We start from the raw sequence: 22,138 nt of genomic DNA, 5'->3' as shown, positions 1-22,138 counted from the left end.
GTAAATGACTAACAGTGCAGGTTTTATTTCTCTATAGAGTCTACAGTCTACTAAAACCTTTTATTCAATGTTGTCATTTCTGACAGAGTTAATTTAACAGGAGAGTTAAAGGATTGACCTCAGAATAACAAAGGTTTAGATTGAGACCTTGCAGCCACTGCATACACTTAGCCTTTTGATACACAAATCATTTTTATTAAATTCTAATGGTATACCCCACACAAATAGACATTTAGTGCTATCTGTAGTCCTCCAGGAATGTTATGTTTTGCAAAGGTTCATTATTTTGTCTTCTTTTAACACATTTTCTTTAAAGTGACAACATGTCAGCCTGACACGTCTTTAATGTTATTACATGCTCACATCAGTCTTCCACACTTTGACTTGAATGACTGCAACTCCAAGTAATGCTTTCCATTTGTCATATTTTGAGGCTTGCTATGTAAATCTAATAATGGGTGGCTGTTGCTGTAAGATCAATGCCATAACCATCAATGTATAGAAGGCTAGTAGCTGAAGGCTTTTAGTTGTGAAACAGTATGCGAGAAATCTGAAAAGTGACAAAGCTTTAGGCATTTTTGTCAAGGTATAAACAGATGATGCACCCTGGGAGATAACAATTTGTACTTTAAGCTGCAGACTCTCAAATAGATAGATAGATAGATAGATAGATAGATAGATAGATAGATAGATACTTTATTAATCCCAAGGGGAAATTAAATACAGCATGTGCATATCCCTGAGGTGGTGATCGACAACCAGCTGTCCTTCATTGACCATGTTGCAACAGTCTCTCAATACTGCAGATTCACTCTGTTTATCGTCTGTAAGGTCAGACTTTATATGAGTGAGTATGCAGCACAACTCCCGGTCCATTTGTTGGTCTTTCCACATCTGATTATTATTAGGTTATTATTATTGTTAATTTAGCAGACACCTTTATTCAAGGCAACTTACAAAACAAGTAAAATATATACAAGAATGAAGGAGCAAGCATCAAAAGTATCAGAGAACAAGATAAAAAGCAAGCACAAGTAAACAAAACAACTACATAATTATAGCTGAAGCTAGAATACTACAAACACCAGTATCCTAAACTCTTTGTTAGTGCAATGACAGCTACCGCAAAGAAGAGAAAGTAATCAGTTCCAAAATATTTAATAAAAATAATGTGTTTTTTAAGAAATTACACTTAACCATAACCTCATTTATTTGGAATTCAAAACATCCACGTATCCAAAGGGCAACCCTACAAAGACCTAAGGTGGAAGGCGGCATGGCTCTACCTAACTTTCAGTTTTATTACTGGGCAGCAAACATCCAAACTGTAAAAATCTGGACATGGACAGAAATACAGTAGATGAACATACACAGGCTTGGTCTGCAATAGAAATAAAATCCTGCAATACTTCTTTATATTCTTTGCTTTGTACCCCAATAAAGGCAAGTTATCACCAATATAATAACAACTCAATTGTGCTTCACTCAATCAGAATATAGAACCAATGTAGGAAGCATTTTAAGATTGAGAAGCTTTTATCTTTTTCCACCCTCTCAAACGTGCGCAGTTTTTAATGTCTGGAAAATATCCGGGATTAATCATCTACATTCTATGAACAGTTACACTCCAAATTTCACTTACCAGCTACACTTTTTCTTTTACTAGCTTCAAATTTTAAACTTTGTTAAACAGAACCTGCCCAATTTTCCTCACCTCCCACCTACCTCTATGCCGGAAAAAAATATTGCTCAGTCTTGAGGACTCAGACAGCATTTCTGTAATATATAAAACTATTTTGCAGTCCCTCCCTTTCAAAGATCCAAGAGAACTGTGAAAAAAGGATCTCTTACTTAATATTTCAGAAATGGAGTGGAAAATAGCAATGCACAGAATTCACTCGAGCTCCATATGCACAAAGCATAGAATTATTCAACTTAAAATTATAGATCGAGCGCATGTCTCTCGTGCAATCGAGCTCCGGCCTCACTGGGTTACATGTTTTGGGCATGCACCAAATTAACATCATTTTTGACCAAAATCTTTAAATGCCTTGCAGACAGCTTGGATGTCACAATCCCTTCTAATCCACTAACAGCTGTGTTTGGGGTACTTCCAAATGGGCTTAAAGTGGAGAAGGACAAACAAACTATAATTGCCTTTATTACACTATTGGCAGGTAAACTTATCTAGCTCAACTGGAAGAATCCTAACTCATCTATTCTGTCAGTGGGTAACTGATGTTATATACTATTTGAAACTGGAAAAAATCAAATAGAGGATCTGTACAAAACTTTTTCAAAACCTGGTAGGATCTAATCAATAACATTTTAGAATAAGCATTTAAATTGAGGAAGCAGCTTCAGTCCCCTCTTTTACTCAATGTATCTTTATTCATTTATTATTTTATCAATTCATTTGTCTTTACTAGCATAAAGTCTTAAATTGCTGGCCTAGCTCTCTTTCTCAGGGGTGGGGATTGATTTGTTTCAAACCTTTTTTCCTTTTTGTAAAACTTGAGTTGTGTATGGAATGTTATTTAATTTCTAAAAATTAAAAAAAAAGTGTTTTCAAAAGACACTTAAACACAAGTAAATTGGGTGTCATTTGAATATATAAAGAGAGATCATTCGTCAGCTTTGAAGTAAGAACAGAGAAGTATTGACCAGTCCTGCCAAGAAGAGGGACGTTCAACACACTTGTTGACGCTGATCAGAGATTTCTTGAGAGGACATTAGGAAAGACCAAGGATTGGAGATATTGATGAGTAAAGCCTTTCAGAGAACTGTAGGTTCAGACAAGTTTTGAACTGGATCTTTGCAGCAACAGGAAGCCAATGGAGAGACCGAAAGAGTGCAGCAAGGAACAGAGAGTACCAGTTGAGCAGCAGCATTCTGGAGAAGCTGGAGATGTCTGATTGCAGCTGAAGGAAGTTCCTCCAGAAGAACATTATAATAGGATAGTTGAGAGAGAACGAATGCCTGAATAAGGTGTTGCATGACATAATTAATGAGGAAGAGTCAAATCATGTGAATATTATGAAGAAATTGGCTGGACTGGGTTGTTGAAGATATGTGTTTGATAAATGAAAGTTAGGAGTCCAGAGTCATGCCATGATTCCTGACAATGGTGAAAAAAAGTGATGTGTTCCAGAGAGATGCTTAGAGACAAATCTGGAGAAGGAGAATCAAAAGGCAAGTACAATATATCTGATTTTAAAAGGCTAAGTTTTAGATGATGATCATTCATCCATGATGACATGGCAAAGAGACAACTGGAGATCTGGGCTGAAATATGTGGATTGTAAGAGAGAAATGAGGGGAAGAGCTATGCATCAGTAGCAGAAAGGTGGTAGAAGAAGCCATGAAATGAAATGACATTATTTAAGGAACAAATGTATCCTTGAGGCACACTTGAAGAATGTTTATGTGAAGAAGATAAGGAGTTAGACCAGGAGTCAAAAAAGGATTGGCCCGGGAGTTAGGAATCAAACCAGTCCAGAGCAGAACCGCTAATTCTAAGGACTACTGCAACTCTATGCAGGCAAGGGCATATGTAACCAAACCACTGCAGATTATTCACAATGGAAAGCCATATCAGGTTTTCAACCAGCCAAGACTGGTGCATTTTACTCCTCTTTTCATGTCACTACATTGGCTTCCTGTAGCAGCACATATTAAGTTTATATCCTTGATATTTGCCTACAGAGTAGTTAGTGTGTCAACACCTATATATATGGAGATACTTGTGAGGCCCTATGCTCCTTCTCACAGTAAAATATGTGGATATCCTGGTGGAAAACCTGAAGTTTTCTGCAAGAAACCTGTGACATGAGAGAAGATTTGTTTTCCAGCAAGACAACAACCCCATACATAAAGCCAAACCTACACAAAAATGACTTCAAAACAACAATGTTAAAATCCTGGAGTGGCCGAGTCAGAGTTGAGATCTCAATCTAAATGAGAATTTGTATCTGGGCTTAATAAAAGCTGTTGACTCACAATCCTTATGCAATTTGACAGAGCTTGTGCAGTATTGTAAGAAATGGAGACAATGGCAGCATCCAGATGTGAAATGTAATGTAAATAAATGTAATGAAATGAAAATGTTAGACTTTAATACACTGGATGATTTGAAACTTGAAAGTACCCTTTATGAGAAGGACCTAGTAGTCAGCGTGGCCAACAAGAAGGCTAATAGGGTGTGTGTTTAGGAGGAGGTTATGCTTAAGATTTATAATGCACACGTGAGGCGACACCTGGAGTACTGTTTACAGTTTTGGTTTTTCAGTTTAGATTACAGAAAGAGAGAAAATCCAGAGAAGAGCGACTAGGCTGATTGTAGGACTGTTCTGTATGAGTAAAAAGTGAAGGAGTTGAATTGATTCACTTTAGGCAAATTCAGATTAAGAGGTGACATGATTGAAGTGTTTAAAATTATAAAGGTTATTAGTTCAGTGGATCACAGATTTTGTAATGAATGCTTCAGGAAAAGCACAAAAAGATGTAGAAAATTTCACATAAATGTTAGAATGTTTTTTGTGTACTTGGAGAACTAATTACCAGGCAGTGTGATAGAGATTAGGACTGCAAAAATATAAGGTCGATGTCATTGCAGTGAAATTTTGCCAATGAAATTGTCAAGCTTGTTAGACCAAATAGCCTGTTTTAATGTTCTAGCAACTGAGAAGCACCATATAGCCCTTCCTTATAATGACCTAGGATGAAACAAAAGCAATAATTATACATGCAAAACCCTTTAGAATGATGAATGCAAGGCTTTTTGTTCCAGTATATCTCAAAGTATCATATATAAACATCTACACGTGGAAGTGTGTGTGTCTGTTTGTCCGGTGGCACATCGACAAAATGAAACTTCTGAAGAAAGAGACACTCGCTTAGCCGCTAATACACAAGCGAGGCAAGCACATTGGCAAAACAGTATCCCTTTTACTTTTCCGCCCGCCACTAATACACAAGCAAGGTGAGCATGTCGGCAAAACGAAAGCTCCTAGGAGAGAGATGCCCAGAGTAGTTCCTTTCAATTACCTGACATCTCTATATTTCAGTTTTTTTTCTGATGATTTCCATAGTTTCTAGGATCAGGGCTTTCACAGCTAGTTATTATATATAAAAAAGAATTCCCTGCTGACCAGAAGAACAAAACACAAGTTTCAGCAGATCTAGGGATGACCAGACAAAGGAAGCTTCAGCTTCCATTAGCCTTTAGAGTGCCACATCATTTTATTGAGTCAGGAACTACTCATCGAAGACGTTTCCGGCTGCATTGATTGAGCTCAGTACATTTTGTGAGATTAGCGTCATACTTTTTTTCTCATCAAGTGCCAAAGAGGACAAATGAAATGATCAGTGTAAATTCTTCTTTGTTTTGCAGCCCAATTGTTTCAAGTGCTTTGGCTTCTATCAACAGCAAATGGGGCCTTCCAGTCCTTAATCTGCCTGTTAACATTTTAGTCTCCTTGCATATGGTGGCCACAGGACATTACAATCATTATTTCCCGCAGCTTCTCATCAAACCCATTGCTTCAACTCCTAATCTCACCTGGTCAGATGTCAATGTTGGCATGGTAAGAACTAGTATTAACGGTATGGCTATGCTACTAAAAAAAAAAGAGTATAGTGTATCAGATGTATTCCAAAGTTCTGTCAATATATTTGATAATATGACAAAGTTAACAACAGGAGATAGAAATGAACTGTGTCTAGGGCATATCTTATTAAATAGAGGTGCCAGGCCTCAGGCAAGAGAGAGGTGAGTCTAAAGAAAATGTTGAGAAGCTCTGGACCTTGTATTCAGGCATCTCAGTACACCCACAAATAGCTTATAAATAAAATAAGTCTAGAAACTTTCTGAAGAAGCCTCCTAATTAATGTTCATTCTACACATACAGTTTGCACTTTGCTCTTGTCAACAGTTACTAGTGTTAGCACTGGGTTCTGCATATTGTTCAGAACCTTCTTAATTTGAAGAGTGCATGTTCTTCTTAGTCTATGTCGCTAAATCAAACACACCCTTGCTGACTGTAGAGGAATTTAGTGTCAACAGTTAGTCTTACGAGTACATATCTGGAATAAAGAAAGTAGACATGAACATAACACAATGAGAGTGTCTGTGTGTGGATTCTCACCCAAGAATCTGGAATCGTGTGGCAGCATCAGTCAACACTGAAGCGACCATATTTGTTTGTTTATATTTGATGTAATTGTCTTGGTTCATAACCTAACAGTTTAATTAGTCTTGTCAGTTACTTGACATTTTCACAAAAATTAAACTACTTTTCATATATGAGCAGAGAATCAAAAAGTCACAGAAGATATTTTTTCATTACTTATGATCTTTAGATCAGATAGAATCTTATTTGTCTTTATAATAATTCAAAAGTAAAAGTGTTTTCCCCTTTGCTTATTTCTAGCTGTTTAGGGCTGTGCCAGTGGGTATTGGACAAGTGTACTGCTGTGATAATCCATGGACTGGAGGCATTTTTATTGTTGCTTTGTTCATTTCATCTCCCGTCACCTGTTTGCATGCAGTAATCGGCTCTGCTGCTGGTGTCCTGTCAGGTAAAATTCATTGATTTGGTGTTCATATGTTTGCAAATTCATTATAAAGTCTATAATATTTTTAAGATGGTTGAATGAGTGCAAAGATTTAAAACTTATAACCAAGTTCATCCATCCATCCATCCATTAACCAACCCGCTATATCCAAACCACAGGGTCACGGGGGTCTGCTGGAGCCAATCCCAGTCAATACAGGGCATAAGGCAGGAAACAAACCCCGGACAGGGCGCCAGCCCACCGCAGATAACCAAGTTCAGTATTCATAAATTCCTTCCCTGACAACAATGTACTGCACATTACTGATCATGTACCTTCCATATCCACTAAACTCCTTTACTGGGCGGTGGGGCTTATCCCTGCATGGCTCTCCAGTCATGTTAGGATTTGCAGAGCCCTTTTCTTTTCTGGTTTATTATTGCAGTAACAAATGTGTCTAACAACATTCAAGAGAGTGAAAGCAGGCATTTGTGTTTGAAAATCCAAGTGAAATCAGAAGGGAAATCTTATACTCCTGTAAAGTATACATATTTTCAAAACATAATCAAGTACAGTAACAAAGCATTACTACAATGCAAACAAACACTCAATGCTGCACAAATGATTGATTAGCAGAAAACAGAAAATGCAGATAAGAGAAGAATTTGTCACAGTGTACACCATCAGCTGAGGATCTCTTAATTTTTTTAGTGATATAGATCTGTATATAGTTAATAAATCATTATCAGCTGCATATAACAAAAAGAGAGGAATAAATAAAAAGAACTTAAAAATAGTCATAACTGGGCAAACACTTGTAAAATTAACTTCAAAGTAAATGGTATATACCTTCTAAAGTGTCTTTAATTTCTATCAAGTCCTTTCACATTGGCCCATCTATCTATTCCCCTCATCCCCACAGCTCTCAATTCAAGCTTGAATGTTAAATACACAATGGGAGGTCAGAAATTTGAAAGTGCTGCTTATGACAAGGACCTGTGAGTCATTGTGGACTCATCACTATATCCAGACAGTGTACAGAAGTGATCAAGAAAGCTAACAGGATGTATTATATTATAATATAATGTGTAAAGGACAAGTCCAAGCAGATTATGCTCAAGCTTTATAATCCACTGGTGAGGCCTCATCTGGAGTACTGTGTGCAGTTGTGTTCTTCAGGCTACAAAAAAGACACAGCAGGGCTACACACAATCCAGAGAAGAGTAGCCAGCCTGATTCCCAGGCTACAGGGGATGAGTTATGAGGAAAGACTAAAGGAGTTGAGCTGAATATCTTATTCTCGTCTAGATTTTTCTAATGTTCTGATGTTATAATTTCCCTGTTCAGAAGTCACTTTTGGGTCAGCTCAATCAATGTTACTGGTGTCAAGATTTTACCCCAGTGTTATCTTACTCACCAGGCAACACTTCCAACAGGGGATCTTGGGGATTTTCCATCCTACATCACCAAAATCAAAACCTTAAACAGCTTACATCTGGGCTACTCCAACCTAAATCTCAGCTGGGCTCCCTCAAAATGATTTGGCTGCTATCAACAGCTCACCATTCACATTAGAATCCATATGTCTGTCTGTCTGTCTCTCAAATAGTGCCCTCTATCTATCTATCTATCTATCTATCTCCTCATATCTACTGGTTTTTGTCTCAGTGCATGTTGAACTCAATTTCCTCCCATATTCCAAAGACCTGTTCATTAAAAACACAAAACTAACTGGCACAGTGTGAGTGAATGTGGGTGTGTTGGAATAAGAGACTCAAAAAATTATAAAGCTTTTTGATTTAAATGACAGACAATTCCAATAGCTGCGTATATATATATATATATATATATATATATATATATATATATATATATATATATATATATATATATATATATATATATATATAAACAAAAAAGAAAGATAAATTCTGTTTGCTTCAGGTATGCTTCTTCTGTTTTATTAACCCCAAATGACAGGATATAACTTTTACAAAGAGTTCTATATTTAAAACGTTTCCCAGAATTTTTTTTATTTGTGTGTGTGTATTAACAGCATGTTTAGATAGATCTTAAACATAATCTTCCTTTATCTCCTTTCTCTTAGGCCTGGCTCTTGCATCACCCTTCCAAAACATCTACGATGGCATCTGGAGTTATAACAGTGTGTTGGCTTGTATAGCCATAGGAGGAATGTTCTACGCTTTGACATGGCAGACTCATCTTCTTGCTGTTGCTTGCGGTAAGAAAGAATTGCATTGCAGTTTTTAAAATATTTATGCTTGTAGAAAACTTTTCACATTTTATTACATTACAAAACTGAAATAAAATGCAGTTGAATAGGAAATCTCAATGGTGAAGTCTGGGCTGACCTTCATGTCCTGTTGCTCCAATGACCCTCACCAGACAAAGCAGGTTTAGAAGGTGAGGTTTTTGTGATAGGGTGCCGCAACCATGGTGGAAACGGAAGTGAGGCCTCCAAAATGTTGCCACATGGGAGGCCATGGGCCTCATGCATAATGCCGTGTGTAGAATTCACACTAAAACATGGTGTACGGACAAAGGTGGAAATGTGCGTACACACAAAAAAATGTAGATGCATAAATCTGTTTGGCCATTCTGTGGACCATTATATTGTTACAGGTTAATTACAACCAGATGCCTTAAGCTAATAAACAATATGCGGTTAATTTCAGTGTATTTGATAAAGCTGCATCAGGGATGTGGATCTAAAAAAGAAAGGGAAACCACACTGGAACAAAAGCACTGCTTCGACGCTGGGTGCCACCAGTTTGCAAAACCAAGCAAAGAACTTGCATAAGCCAGGGGTTGAGATACCGCGAAAATATGCGTGGCTTTACTCCAAGTTTATTTTTTATGCATCACGATGTGAGCGTGGAAATGGGCGTACACAACATTTTTGCGTGTATGCACCATTTATACATGAGGCCCCAGGGCTTTCACCGGCTAGCCCAGAAGAGGAACACACCAAGCCAGCTGCTCCTCACTGCTAACTGCTGGGTTTTCAACTAGCAGGCCTCAAACAAGGAGAGCTGGCAAAACTCAAAAAGTATCGAAACAACTAAAAAACCCCACAAAGAGGATGATGACCGCAATGCGTGTGCACAAAAGGACAAGCAAAGAATCATTATAAATGAAAAATTTATTTATCAAAATTAAAAAAAATATGGAAAAGAACAAAAAAGGAATTGCTTTAAAGGTAGTCCAAAGCAAACAAGTCCAATAATGCAACCCAAGACCAGAATCCAAGAACAGAGCAGAAAAAATTGTAAATGCACAGGGAAACAATATAGCTGGATCTCCATATCTGCAGGAGATTAGTTCAGGGATGCTAAAGTCCCTTATATAAAATGATATCATAATTGCATATAACCTAAGCACATCCCCCCATATACTTTATATCATCTCTAGATTACTTATAATATCTGATACAATATAAATATTACGTGAATAGTTCTTATACTATATTGTTTAGGGAATAATTCCCTCGACAAGCGACATGCCACTTTTGAAAAGATCTGATATTTATTTTCTCATCAAGAGATAGCAGTTGACACTCCCTCTTAGCCTTTGAGGGATTGCTTTGACCGCTTGATTCCTTTTTTTCACAGAAACAAAGAGTGAACACCATGTAACGACAAAGGCCTCACAGCGCCTTACAGTCAGGATTAGAACGGCTTTTGTTTAAGGAAATGTGGGGCAGCTCTTGCTTCTGTGTGCTTGTGTGTCTCTCTCTTTCAATAAGAAAAGTTCTGTCGCTTGAAACCTTAGTAATTAATTTAAAGTGTACTGATTACCTACAGGCAGGCTGTGTGTGTTCAGGCCATTTCCAGCCTGCACAACTTTTTGGATGTGCGCCCGCATAGCTAACCTAAGTTTACCTAAATTTAAAGCCAGTGCCCAGGCCAAGTGTCTACATGCCGAGGGACAGACTCACTTTGATTGGCTTAGGGAGGAACATCGGTTTAGGGAAGTTTGATCACAATTTCACTTTTTGGATAGTGATTGTTTTGTTTTCTTTCTTTGAGAGTCTTCCTTGTCCAACATATGTGCATGTCTTTTGTGTTTTGTTGAAAGGCTACAGTACTGCAGGTAGTGTAAAGTTGGAAACCGGTATCCACTTTAGCTGTTAGTAGGGCTCAGCAGCTGAAGTAGGACAAGTGAGTGAAAAATAACTTTCCTTTTATATACTGTAGACAGCGATTGCTAGAAAGCAAGGTCGATCGTTCTGCAGAGCAAATTAAGGGTGAGCTCAACAATTGAATGGTATATAGTAGCTGTAATATTACTCCTATGAGCAATTTTATTAAACTATTATGCCAGGAGTTTATAGCAGGGTATACATACAGAGAGATCACTTCACTCACGTGGATTCAGCGTAGTGCTTGATATGCAGCAAATTCAAGGTTCACATCTGACTGTTTTCCTACTCTGAGACACTTAATACAGACACTGCTCAGTAAACAGAACTCAACTAAGCTGAGAATCTGTGGGATGAGATGAAGGGGGCCATATGCAGGTGGGATTTACAGTGCACACAGGATTCTTCTGACACACGCTGCAAAAATCAGACAACACTAGAGAATAAAAGTCAAACTCCTCATTCATAGCTGTAGATGTTCTTAGCCACCCTGTGTATTTCTTTTCTTTATGAATCATTTTGTGGTCTCACAAGCAGAACTTTGCTGTTGGTGTTTAGGATTAAGTGGGTACAGTGATCTTTGTATTTAAAATTGGTCCACACATCTTCCAACTGTCTTGCTAATATCTGTTTATTTATTCTTATTAGCCTTCTTCTGTGCTTACCTGGGAGCAGCAATACGAAATGTCATGTCAGTGGTAAGTATTATTTAACCAAACTGAAACCAATTACCAGCCAGCATTTTTATTATTGTGAAACATTGACATTAGAGTTGGTGGCACTTCTTGTCAGGGAGGATATCAAATTTTGTTGCTAATCTTGTTGCCCGAGGATGTCAAATTGCATGATTAGAAAGTGCAGGGGACGACAACTTAGATGACTGTGTAGCAACTACCAGCATCTATTGACATTGCAAAGTGTCATCTGCAATTTCTGCTTTTTATTTTACTTTTTTATTTCATCTGTCTTGTTACTTAAAACACAAATATCAGACAGACAAGCTTCTCTTCTGTTTGTGAGGTCCAAAACATCTGTGTTTCTTATTGCTGCTTTGTAGTTAAGGAGGAGCATTCATTGGTTGTCAGGTTTCATACACACAGAGCCCACCTGTATGACCAGAGACAAACTCAAACGTCTGATTTTGTCAAAGCTAAATTATGACTAAGTCACTGGGCATATCAGACTATATGTGAATGAGGGCTTCATGCAATCTTCGATTGGCTCGAGTCTTGTGCCTTATGCTGCAGAGTTAGACTTGGACCCTCAAAACACTGCACTGGACAAAAAAGATTCAGAGAATGAATACATGACTTATAAGAAGTTTTTAAAAAATTTAATAAAGGTATAGGATTTTACACTTCTTTCCAATTCTAAATATAAGAATTACAATTATGAAACAAATTGTACATTAAGAGGAGTTTTGTAATACACATGCTTTTATTGTGTTTAGGGAATAGAAGTCACGTAATTCAAGTCTGTCCTCTATTAACCTAATTGAAGTTAACCCTGAGCATCACTCAGACTTGGAATTCTATGTAATTACGGTTCATCCCAAGTCAGATTTGGGGTAACATGTAAGGTGGGATAATAAACTACATAAACATTAAAAAATAATGCTTGGGATAGTATTCTGCTGCCATCTAGTGGATGAAATAACATCATCCTGCAAAATAATCATGAATATTTTTGTGCTTTTTGCCTTTTTAAAGGGTGGAACCTTCAACCAAAACAAGAATCTGGCAAAGCTTGTTTTTCAACAAACTGAAACAAAGTACAGTAATCCCTCCTCGATCGCGGAAGTTGCGTTCCAGAACCCCCCGCGATAGATGAAAATCCGCGAAGTAGAAACCATATGTTTGTATGGTTATTTTTATATATTTTAAGCTCTTATAAACTCTCCCACACTGTTAACATTATTAGAGCCCTCTAGACATGAAATAACACCCTTTAGTCAAAAGTTTAAACTGTGCTCCATGACAAGACAGAGATGACAGTTCTTTCTCACAATTAAAAGAATGCAAACATATCTTCTCTTCAAAGGAGCGCCGTCAGGAGCAGAGAATGTCAGAGAGAGAGAGTGAGATAAAAGCAAACAATCAAAAAATCAATACGTGCTTTTAAGTATGCCGAAGCACCGCGATAAAGCGGCACTTTGTAGAGGAGCATCCGTATCTTCTAGGCAAACAGCCTCTGTGCAAACAGCCCCTCTGCTCACACCCGCTCCGTCACACACAGAGAATAGCAGAGAGGGTGAGAGAGAGAGAGAAAAGCAAACAATCAAGCACCGCGCGGGAAGCATATCTTATATCATTGAGGAGTTTTAGTGAATATGTAATACATGCTTTGATTGGGTAGCTTCTAAGCCATCTGCCAATAGCGTCCCTTGTATGAAATCAATTGGACAAACAAACTGAGGAAGCATGTGCCATAAATTAAAAGACCCATTGTCCGCAGAAATCCGTGAACCAGCGAAAAATCCGTGATATATATTTAGATATGCTTACATTTAAAATCCGCGATAGAGTGAAGCCGTGGAAGTCGAAGGGCGATATAGCGAGGGATTACTGTATTAGTTGAATCAAGTTGATAGCATCATCAATGTGAATTGGTCATCAGACGTTGACATGGATAGTGAAATTAAAGCATGTGGCACTGTACGACATATAAGACTACATGAGTGGCTGTCACAGGAGTGCAGTGTGAATGCCCCTGATAATTGATATAAAAGTTGTGTAATGTGGCAGGGCCTTTAACTCATCGTCACCAGCTAATGAACCAGGGATTTCGGTCAGCTTCTCTTTGTGAGAACATGAAACGGAAATGGACGGGACCCTAACTGATTATTCGCCTGTGACATTATTGAGGCTTGCCTGAGGCTACTTAGAGGAAGGACAAGTGTAGGGAGTGGACCTCGAGACTGATCGAGCAAGACCATACGGTGTTATAATGTTACCTCCACATTGCAACAGAAGTGAAGGGGGCTGCCTTCTCAGCTGAGGGAAGGAAATTCCTAGTAGCAGACCTGGATATGTATTTGTTTCCAACTCAGATGCCGTGAGTTTACAGCCATGCTCTCCATATGAGGATGTGAAATGGAGAGGTGCAAGAGCCCCGGTGACAGCTTGCTGGTGACACACATTATTAGTTTTAAATTGAAAACTTACAATGAATAACACCTCATGCTCAGCATCTGCCGAGGATGGTAAAGATCATCTCCTGAATTTTTATTCAGAACCATGTAGAGGCCTAATGAGATGTTTAGAAAGCCAAAGCCGTCACTGAAAAAGCTGAGTAACCATCATGCCAACTTTTTAAATTGTCTCATAAGTAAAAGGTTGCAGAATTTATTACTAACCTCATCGTTCTTCGTCTCTAGGAATAAATAAGCAATTCTAGATCTTTTCCATCTTTTGTTTATCTGTATTACAGTTGTGCCTGTCACAACAGTACGTGGTGCCAAAGTAGAATCAACACTGGATTGGAAGACAGAGTATCAAAGAATACCAAAAAAATACAAAATGACATTTCACAACACTAAAATAAAATTCACAAGAAAAAATGAAAATGCAAATTTCATATCAGTGGCACAAATCTCAGCAGCCTTTGTAACTCCTTGCCCTCCAAACACGTTTATCATCAAGAATGCTACCTCAGTGGACAAGTGTTAAGTGCTGACTGCAAGCCAGAACTGGGAGTGACAGTCACTTTTTTAAGAAGCTGAATTTACAGGGTGTGGTACAGTTGTTAGTGCTGCCGATCCTCACTTCCAATGAACAAGGTTCAAATCAGTGGGCTTGACATTTTCCTGTTCTTACTAGGTAGTCTCTGGTTTGCTCTCAGACTTGTACAGATAACACTGAGTGATGAATCTGACTTGAAGTAAGAAATTGTGGCTGTGTGAATGAGGGCTTCCTGCAATCCTCAGTTGTCTTGAGTCTTGTGTGTCATGCTGCAGAGGTAGACTTTGGACCCTCAAAACACTGCACTGGACTAAAAAGATTCAGAGAATGAATACATAACATATAGGAAAGTTTTAAAAATTTAATAAAGTTGTAGTATTTTACACTTCTTTCCAATTTTACAAGTAATTCTGTAAATGGCACTAAAATATAAGAGTTACAATTATGAAACAAATTGTACATTTAGGAGGTGTTTTGTAATACACATGCTATTATTGCGTTTAGGGCCTAGAAAACATGTAATGCAAGTCTTTTTTATCTCTCTAAGTGTCAACTTTATTAATTTCCTTGACACTAAGTCTGAGCATCACATCAGACGGTTATTCCCGAATCAGACTTGGGGTAACATGTAATGGTGCACTTTATAGTTTTAAACTGAAATAATGCTTGGGACAGTATTCTGCTGCCATCTAGTGGATGAAATAACATCATCCTGTGAAAAATCATGAATATTTCGATGCTCTTTGCCTCTCTAAGGTAACTCATTAATATTCATGACTGAGGTGGAACCTTCAACCAAAACAAGAAACTGCAAAGCTTGTTTTTGAACAAACTGAAACTAAAGCAAAGTTGAATCAAGTCGATAGCATTGACAATGTGAATTGGTCATCAATCAGATACATATGGCACTGTACAACCGTACTGCTGTGATATGCCTGGTGACTCTAGTCGTGTAAAGCTACAACAGGGTGTGTGATAAGAAGGCAAAATGATCAAGTTAAACGACTAGCCTACTAATTGCTGTTCACAATGCAACATCTGTCAGTGTTCGTGTCAATGGAAATGTGGAAGTCATTAAGCCTTGTGCTGTGGTAGCCTGCAATAACACAAGACGGAAACCAACAATCGTCTTGCAGCCTGAACCGCCTGCTGTAGCCCAGTCTTCAAAAGGGAAGAGATTGAAGGGAACAAGACAGTGATAGAAAATTCAAAACCAGGGGTGGGCAACGCCAGTCCTGGAGGGCCTCAGTGGCTGCAGGTTTTTGTTACAACCCAATAACTTAATTAGAAACCAATCCTTGCCCAATCTCAGACCTTATTTAATTTTATGTTAGTTTCTTATATTGTAGATTTTTTCCTTTCCAAGGATATCATCCAAATGATCTGAAGCCTAAATTGGATAATATTCAGTCTGTCACATTTTTCTCTTAAGTGTTTTTCAAATTGTGTATGATGAATCCACAGAGGTGTAAATAGAAACAAGTTAGATGGAAAACTGCTGGCTCATTTGTCATTTGCATCTTATTGCTAATAAGGAGCCATTAAAACAGTCAGTGCAGCTGTTTAAGACTGAAATAAGCAATTAAGGGTGTGGAATCTTAACAAGGCAGACCACTAAAATGAAGCATCAAAATGTCACTTGGGCAATAAGGTCTTCATCAGCAATAATTGACCCCTCATTAAGAAACTGGGTTGGAACAAAAACCTGCAGCCACTACAGACCGTCAGGATTAACGTTGCCCACCCCTGGTCAAAAGCCTGTCAATTTATGGTTGGATTAAAATTCCATTAGAATAAATTGAAATGTCGCCGTCTGGATAAATTCAGGTTGCTCTAAGGGGGACAATTTTGGTGCACTTAAGAAAGATGTCCCTCAGTGTAATTGGCATCATTAATTGCTACAAGATCTTGTGTAGCTGTCACGTTTTCAGATTAAAATTACAGCAACTAAAGTTCGTCTGTTACAAAAATGCATATCAAGTTGGATTTGTTTTTTATTTTCAGTTTGGTTTGCCTGCGTGCACGTGGCCCTTCTGCCTCTCAGCCCTGACCTTCTTGCTCATCACCACTGATGCAAAGGCCATTTTTAGGCTGGAACTTGCTAACGTCACGTACCCCGAAGAAAACTTAAAAATCTACAAAAAGATGAGAAAACTCGAGAGGATAGACTTAAAAGACGTTCAAATTAGTGGTTAAAGCTGAAGCAACCAGACTGTTTCCAAAGCTCACAAAAACAACTTTATTAAAACCTTTTTTGTTTTAATAGTAGCACCTCTGAAATTACAGTATTATATAAGTTATTGAAGTTATTCTCCAAAACTAATGGAGTTGCTATTTTGAAATCACTGTAAAAATTCAATTCACAAACAGAAGCAAGTATACTTAATTGATGGACTCTTCTAAACTAGTAGACTAATTATGAACTTGTTAAGCAGATTGAAGAAATCAAAATTTTACAAACGTGTACTAAGAATGTTGTATGGTTAAAGAAAATATTAACACCCATACAGAGTTTATGAAAGTGTTGATTCAGGTATATCATATTAGTTTGTGTTTTATATTTGTAATAAATTTAGAGCACTTTGCAGATATCTGTTTTCACTTTGACATTGAAAAGTCTTTTTCTGTTGGTCAGTGTTAAAAAATCAAATTAAATCCACTGTGATTAAATGTTGTCTGATAATAAAGTAAGCAAACTTCCACTGAGGTGAATACTTCTTATTGGTGTTGCATGTGTGTTTCTAAATTAACATGAGAATGTTTTGCAAACTGAGTAAAAAGCCCATAGCACAATAAACTAATAATTATTAAAGGGATCTGTAATACATCATTTTACTTATGAGTTGGAATGTTTATTTTATTTTTTTTTACCATATCTAGTACTTACTGCATATTTGTATACATTTTAAAAATGATAAAAAGGAGTCAGAAATATAAACATGTTAGTGAATAAAAATGGATATTTTTGTAAAAGAGTTATTCACACACACACACACACATCTATTCCGTATGCATGATCATTACATTGACTGTAATCTCCATTGTGAATGAATTTATTATTTATCTGTTTATGCTTACATGTTTGCCTTTATTTTTACTCTGTGTATATTTGGAACTGTTAATAGTAACTGTGCTTCTCATAGTTTTAATGTTTATGTAGTATATTATCTACTCTTATATATTTTTATCTAAGGTATCTATAGGCTTGTGACAGTGCAGATCCTGCTCCATGCTCCCTCTTCTCATTTGGGAGCCTCTTGAACCCGACACCATTGATAGTCATGACTAGCTGGACAAATGAGGACCCCACACAAAGCAAGGGGATGGTGCAAAAGGGATCAGTACTTTTATTAACAAAAAAACAGTGTCCACAGTGCAGTGCTCAAACGTAATAAATAAATAATCCCAAAAAAACATGCAAAAGGTAGAAAGTGGAGGTTAACAATCCAATAAGTACAACCAATTTAAACGAGGTTAAAATCAACAGGCTGGAATCAGTCCTTTTTAAAAACCTGGTGCCTTTTCCCTTTAACTGGCAGCTCCTCTGCTTCTCCCGTACGGGCCTTGCAACAGGGGAGTTGCCTTTTCTGCAGGTACAGCCGACCTTTCTCTGGTCCAGCTGCCTTCCATCCCCTGGCTACGTACAGTTCTTTTGCCGGACCAAGACTCGGGTCCCCAGTGACCAGGGGGCTCACACAGGAACTCTCCCTCCCAGGCCTCCTCAATTTCCACTGCCTTCCCAGCCTTACACTGCAAGTCTTTCACCTTCTTGGTCGCTCCTGCTCCTCGGAACTGTTCAGCTTGAGCGACTCATTTCAACTGACCCCGAGCGTCGGCCATACACTCTTTCCTCTTTCACTCTCTCCTGCACCAGCTCTTTTTTCCTCCAGCCTCCTTCTTTTAAACCTCCTTTCTCTCTTTTCTCTTTCATTTTCCTTTTCCCATCTCGCATTTGCGCTTCTCCTTTTAAAATGGGGGCGTAGCACAGTTGGGGTGATTAGCAGCTCCCGGCATCAATTACGACCATGGGCAATTCTGCATCGTGCATGGGAAACATGAGTGTGACAATTATTTATTTAAAATGGCAATCAGTCGCTGACCTAATTTACCACAAGGCTTCCTCCAAATAATATTTAATTGTATTGTATGGTGACAATAAAGGTATCTTGTAATAGGTATCATCTTAGACATATATTTGAACCAGTTTTAAAGCCATTAATTTAATGAAACCATTGCTCTATAATCAACATCAAGTCGCATGAGATCAGACCCTATTCTGCATATGCAGACTCCACGCTGTTTGAGGCACTGGTCTATGACAGGACACACACACATACAGGGGCTTGAGTCTGATAGTAAAACATGCCTGTGAGCAACAAAAAGTCATCATGATAACTTTATACACACTACTAGCTGTCCTACCTGTCTAGGAAGGACTGAAATCAATATAGACCATAGTGTTAATGTTTGCAGTACATAATCTATTGGAATGAATTTGGTAATGCATGAAGCCATAAAATACATTGCATTTGTCATTCCAACAGATGGCACACTACAAATGTTTGTAATAACACACCAGAAGGACTACAAAGAAAGAATATTAAAAAGAAGAAAAATTCTGACTTGAGGCGTTATGCAGGTGTATTGCTATTGGTATAAAGGTGCCCCCGTAACATTTCTTGACACACGTCTTGTGAATAATTTATTGGCTGAAAGTCCTCAGTGTTGGTGTGTCAGAGAGAGGATATGCAGAATTGTTCATAATGGCATTCAGTTTTGTTTTAATTCTCTCTTTTGCTATGACCTCCAAGGGGTCCAGAATGCATCCATAAGCTTTTAATTAGCTTTTTGATTCAGTGGACTTCTCCTGAAGTGATGTTATTAGCCCAGCACACCACAGCGAAGAAGATCACATTGGCCGTCAGAGTCGTAGGGTCACAGAGTTGTAAAAGATGTGAAAAATGTCACTTCCAATCTTAAAGGAATGCAGTTCCCTAAATAAGAAAGCAAGAACCAGTTTAGCCTGTCATTGATATGGACCCCCAGGTACTTGTAGGAGTGTGCCACCTCTACATTTACTACTCTAAATATTAACCAGACAGAAGCACTCTTTGGTGCGGTGAAACTTAATAACCAATTCCTTGGTTTTGTTGATGTTAAGATGCAAACAATTCGTTCCGCACCAACAAATAAAGTTCTCCACCTGACATCTCTACTCTGTCTTGTACACCCTAATACATAACCTGGTTTTACATTTATAGTGTGGGGTGATTTGATGTTGTATAACAAAACAATGTGATAACTTCAACTTTTTAAAAACACTCTATACTTGAATTTCTGTTTGAACCTATTATTTTAAAAATAAGTTCTGTAAATTTGCACTTCATTTGTTATTTAAGATGCTGAACATGTCATCTCCATTTTCTGAATAATTCAACACAATAAATTGTTAGCAATTTCAGAATAAAACTTCCAGTCACCTCAGTAATACTGCAGGCAGCTAGCAGGCCATGCCAGACATTCAGAGCTTTCAGACAAGGCTTACCAAAGGACAGAGGGTAATCTGGCATGTTCACCAGGAAATTTCTATTTCTGCATGAGTGAAAAGAACAAGCTGGCGGACGACTAAATGAGGCACAGAATGCTAATGGCAAATAGAGATCAAAGGAGATAGAGAATGATTGTCTGAAATGTTTCACATTTTGACTGACTAGTTTTGAGGACCATCTTATATTCAGTGCAATCAACATCCTTAAGGAGGTTAGAGAGTTCATATATTTCTGATGGTGTTTTTAAAAAAATCACTGCACACAGAGGACATTCCTACCTGTGGTGTTTTGTGAGGTCAAAAGATGATCAAGCTGATCTTAACAGGTGAGTGTAGAGGACTGTTTGATAACAAATGCCACAGGACAAGTTTACATAATTGATCACCATAAGTGAAGAGCTCAGAATCAAATACAAGCTAATTCCAATTCTTAGGTTACAAGAATGGCACTGATAAAAGAAACCATGGGACCAAATGAGAGGGCCTAGTGAGAAGGTGTATAAAGAGAAGATCCTTGAGGCAGCCCTATGCTTGCCAGGTGCTCCCTTGACATCTCGCCTAGCCAGGTCACACACGGTATGATCAGTTCAAGAGGTAGAAATCAAACCACCGGTGATGCCAAGGTCAGAGAAGGTGGCAAGGAGGATCTAGTGGTTGAAAGTGTTATAGGCAGATCTAGCAGAATGAGGACAGATAATGATTGGTAGCTCTAGCCAGTGGTTAGTTGAGTGAAATGGCCCCTGTTAAAGCCTTACTGTTTAGGATCAAGCAGACTGTTCTGTAGAAGAAAGGAAGAGATTTGGTTAAAGGCACCATATTCCATTGTTTTGGATAGAAAGGGGAGGAGTGAGACTGGCGTGTAGTTACCTACTTGAGATGGGTTGAGTGTGGGTTTCTTAAGGCAAGGAATTATTAGGGCCTGAGCTGAGTCAGGTGCCGTGTTGATGACGTGTGTAACTGCAGAAATGAGTAAGGGAGAAATGGCCTGGAGGAGAAGTGAGGGGATGGGGTCAAGTGGACAGGTAGTGGATTAGAGAGGAGATTACAAATGTCAGTGGTGGAGAGAAAGAGGATAATATGCCCTGGAGGGAGTAGGCTTGCTGAATAGGATTATGAGTGTAGCCGCAGAAGTATAAGGCAAGTTCAAGCACAGGTAAAACATGTGCCGAAGGAAATCTCTCAGTCCAAAAGTTTGTGTAAAAAATATTTAGGAAAAATTAAAAGCAAATAATCCACACAAGAATAAAGAAAAAAGTAGTTACACACGTAGAATAAAAGGCAAAAAAAAGGAAAAATGTATATTCTCTAAACTTAGCTTTTCTTGAGAAACTTCAGTTATTTCTGTTCTTAAAAGTTCTTAATTTCTTCTGTACGCCTTAAGTGTATGGCTCTGCACTTAAATAAGCTTGTTATCTTACGAGTTACTTCACATACTCAAAAAGGCCCCTAGGCACTGTGATAGACAGCCCAACCACAGACAGACAGACACTGGATGTCAAATGCCACACACCTTTTATTAAACTACTTACACTGACCAAATAGTCCTCCACCACACACAGTGCTCCAGCACCAAACACCCTCCAATACGGGCCTTTAAATGTCCGTGGGCTGCCTTTCTTCTCTCCGTCGCTGGACCTTCTTCCTACTGCAGCACCCGACTCTCACTTCTCGACTGTAGGAAGGTGGCCCCTTTTATAGTCACCTGGACGTGCTCTAGGTGCTCGCTGACATTCTTCCGGCGGCACTTCCTGGTGTGGCGGAAGTACTGCATGAGCACCCGGAAGCACTCCACGTGTCCCTGGAAGGTCCTTCCCCCACACCTTCCCAGGTGTGGCAGAAGTGCAGATCTCCCGGGCTTTATGAGGCTTTGGGCGACCCTGGCGGTAGCCACTGGCCCCAACAGGTTTTACCCTATGTGCTCCTTTGCCGTGCTTCCCTCACTATCCAGGGCAGTTGCCCCCTCGTCGCCCGGAGGACGTATAGATTGCCTTCCGGTCCTTCCAGGCGTCCTGCTGGGTCTGGCCCCCAGCCTCCTGCCACAGCACGTAGGCACGGTTTAAAACCATGTGCCCTCTACACCTTACACATGGCAAGGGTGGTCACTAACTGAAAATAATGTTTAGTCAAAGCAGATAGAAATAGCTAGAATATACCAATTCTACTCAACTTACGGGGGTTATAGGAACCTCCCAT

At 38.6% G+C, this 22,138-nt stretch overlaps 1 protein-coding gene across 3 annotated transcripts in view; it reads left to right on the top strand.

Annotated features, from left to right (window-relative positions):
* The window catches only part of LOC120532403 (urea transporter 2-like), a 56,174-nt gene extending 39,075 nt beyond the window's left edge, over positions 1–17,099 (top strand). For 2 of the 3 annotated variants that reach the window (XM_039758360.1, XM_039758362.1), the window contains 5 exons: positions 5,393–5,585; positions 6,432–6,579; positions 8,663–8,797; positions 11,366–11,415; positions 16,402–17,099. In XM_039758360.1, the coding sequence (XP_039614294.1) occupies positions 5,393–5,585; positions 6,432–6,579; positions 8,663–8,797; positions 11,366–11,415; positions 16,402–16,593 (718 nt within the window). In that variant the 3' untranslated portion in view covers positions 16,594–17,099. Of the gene's footprint in view, positions 1–5,392; positions 5,586–6,431; positions 6,580–8,662; positions 8,798–11,365; positions 11,416–12,426; positions 12,550–16,401 lie in introns of those variants that run through there. The other variant, XM_039758361.1, reaches the window with a different exon arrangement.
* Positions 17,100–22,138: the final 5,039 nt, after the last annotated feature.

Source organism: Polypterus senegalus, chromosome 7 (genome assembly GCF_016835505.1).
Source record: "Polypterus senegalus isolate Bchr_013 chromosome 7, ASM1683550v1, whole genome shotgun sequence".
NCBI classification, from domain to species: Eukaryota; Metazoa; Chordata; class Cladistia; order Polypteriformes; family Polypteridae; genus Polypterus; species Polypterus senegalus.
Note: the sequence above shows the minus strand (reverse complement) of the source record. Positions and strands in the feature narration are given on the sequence as shown.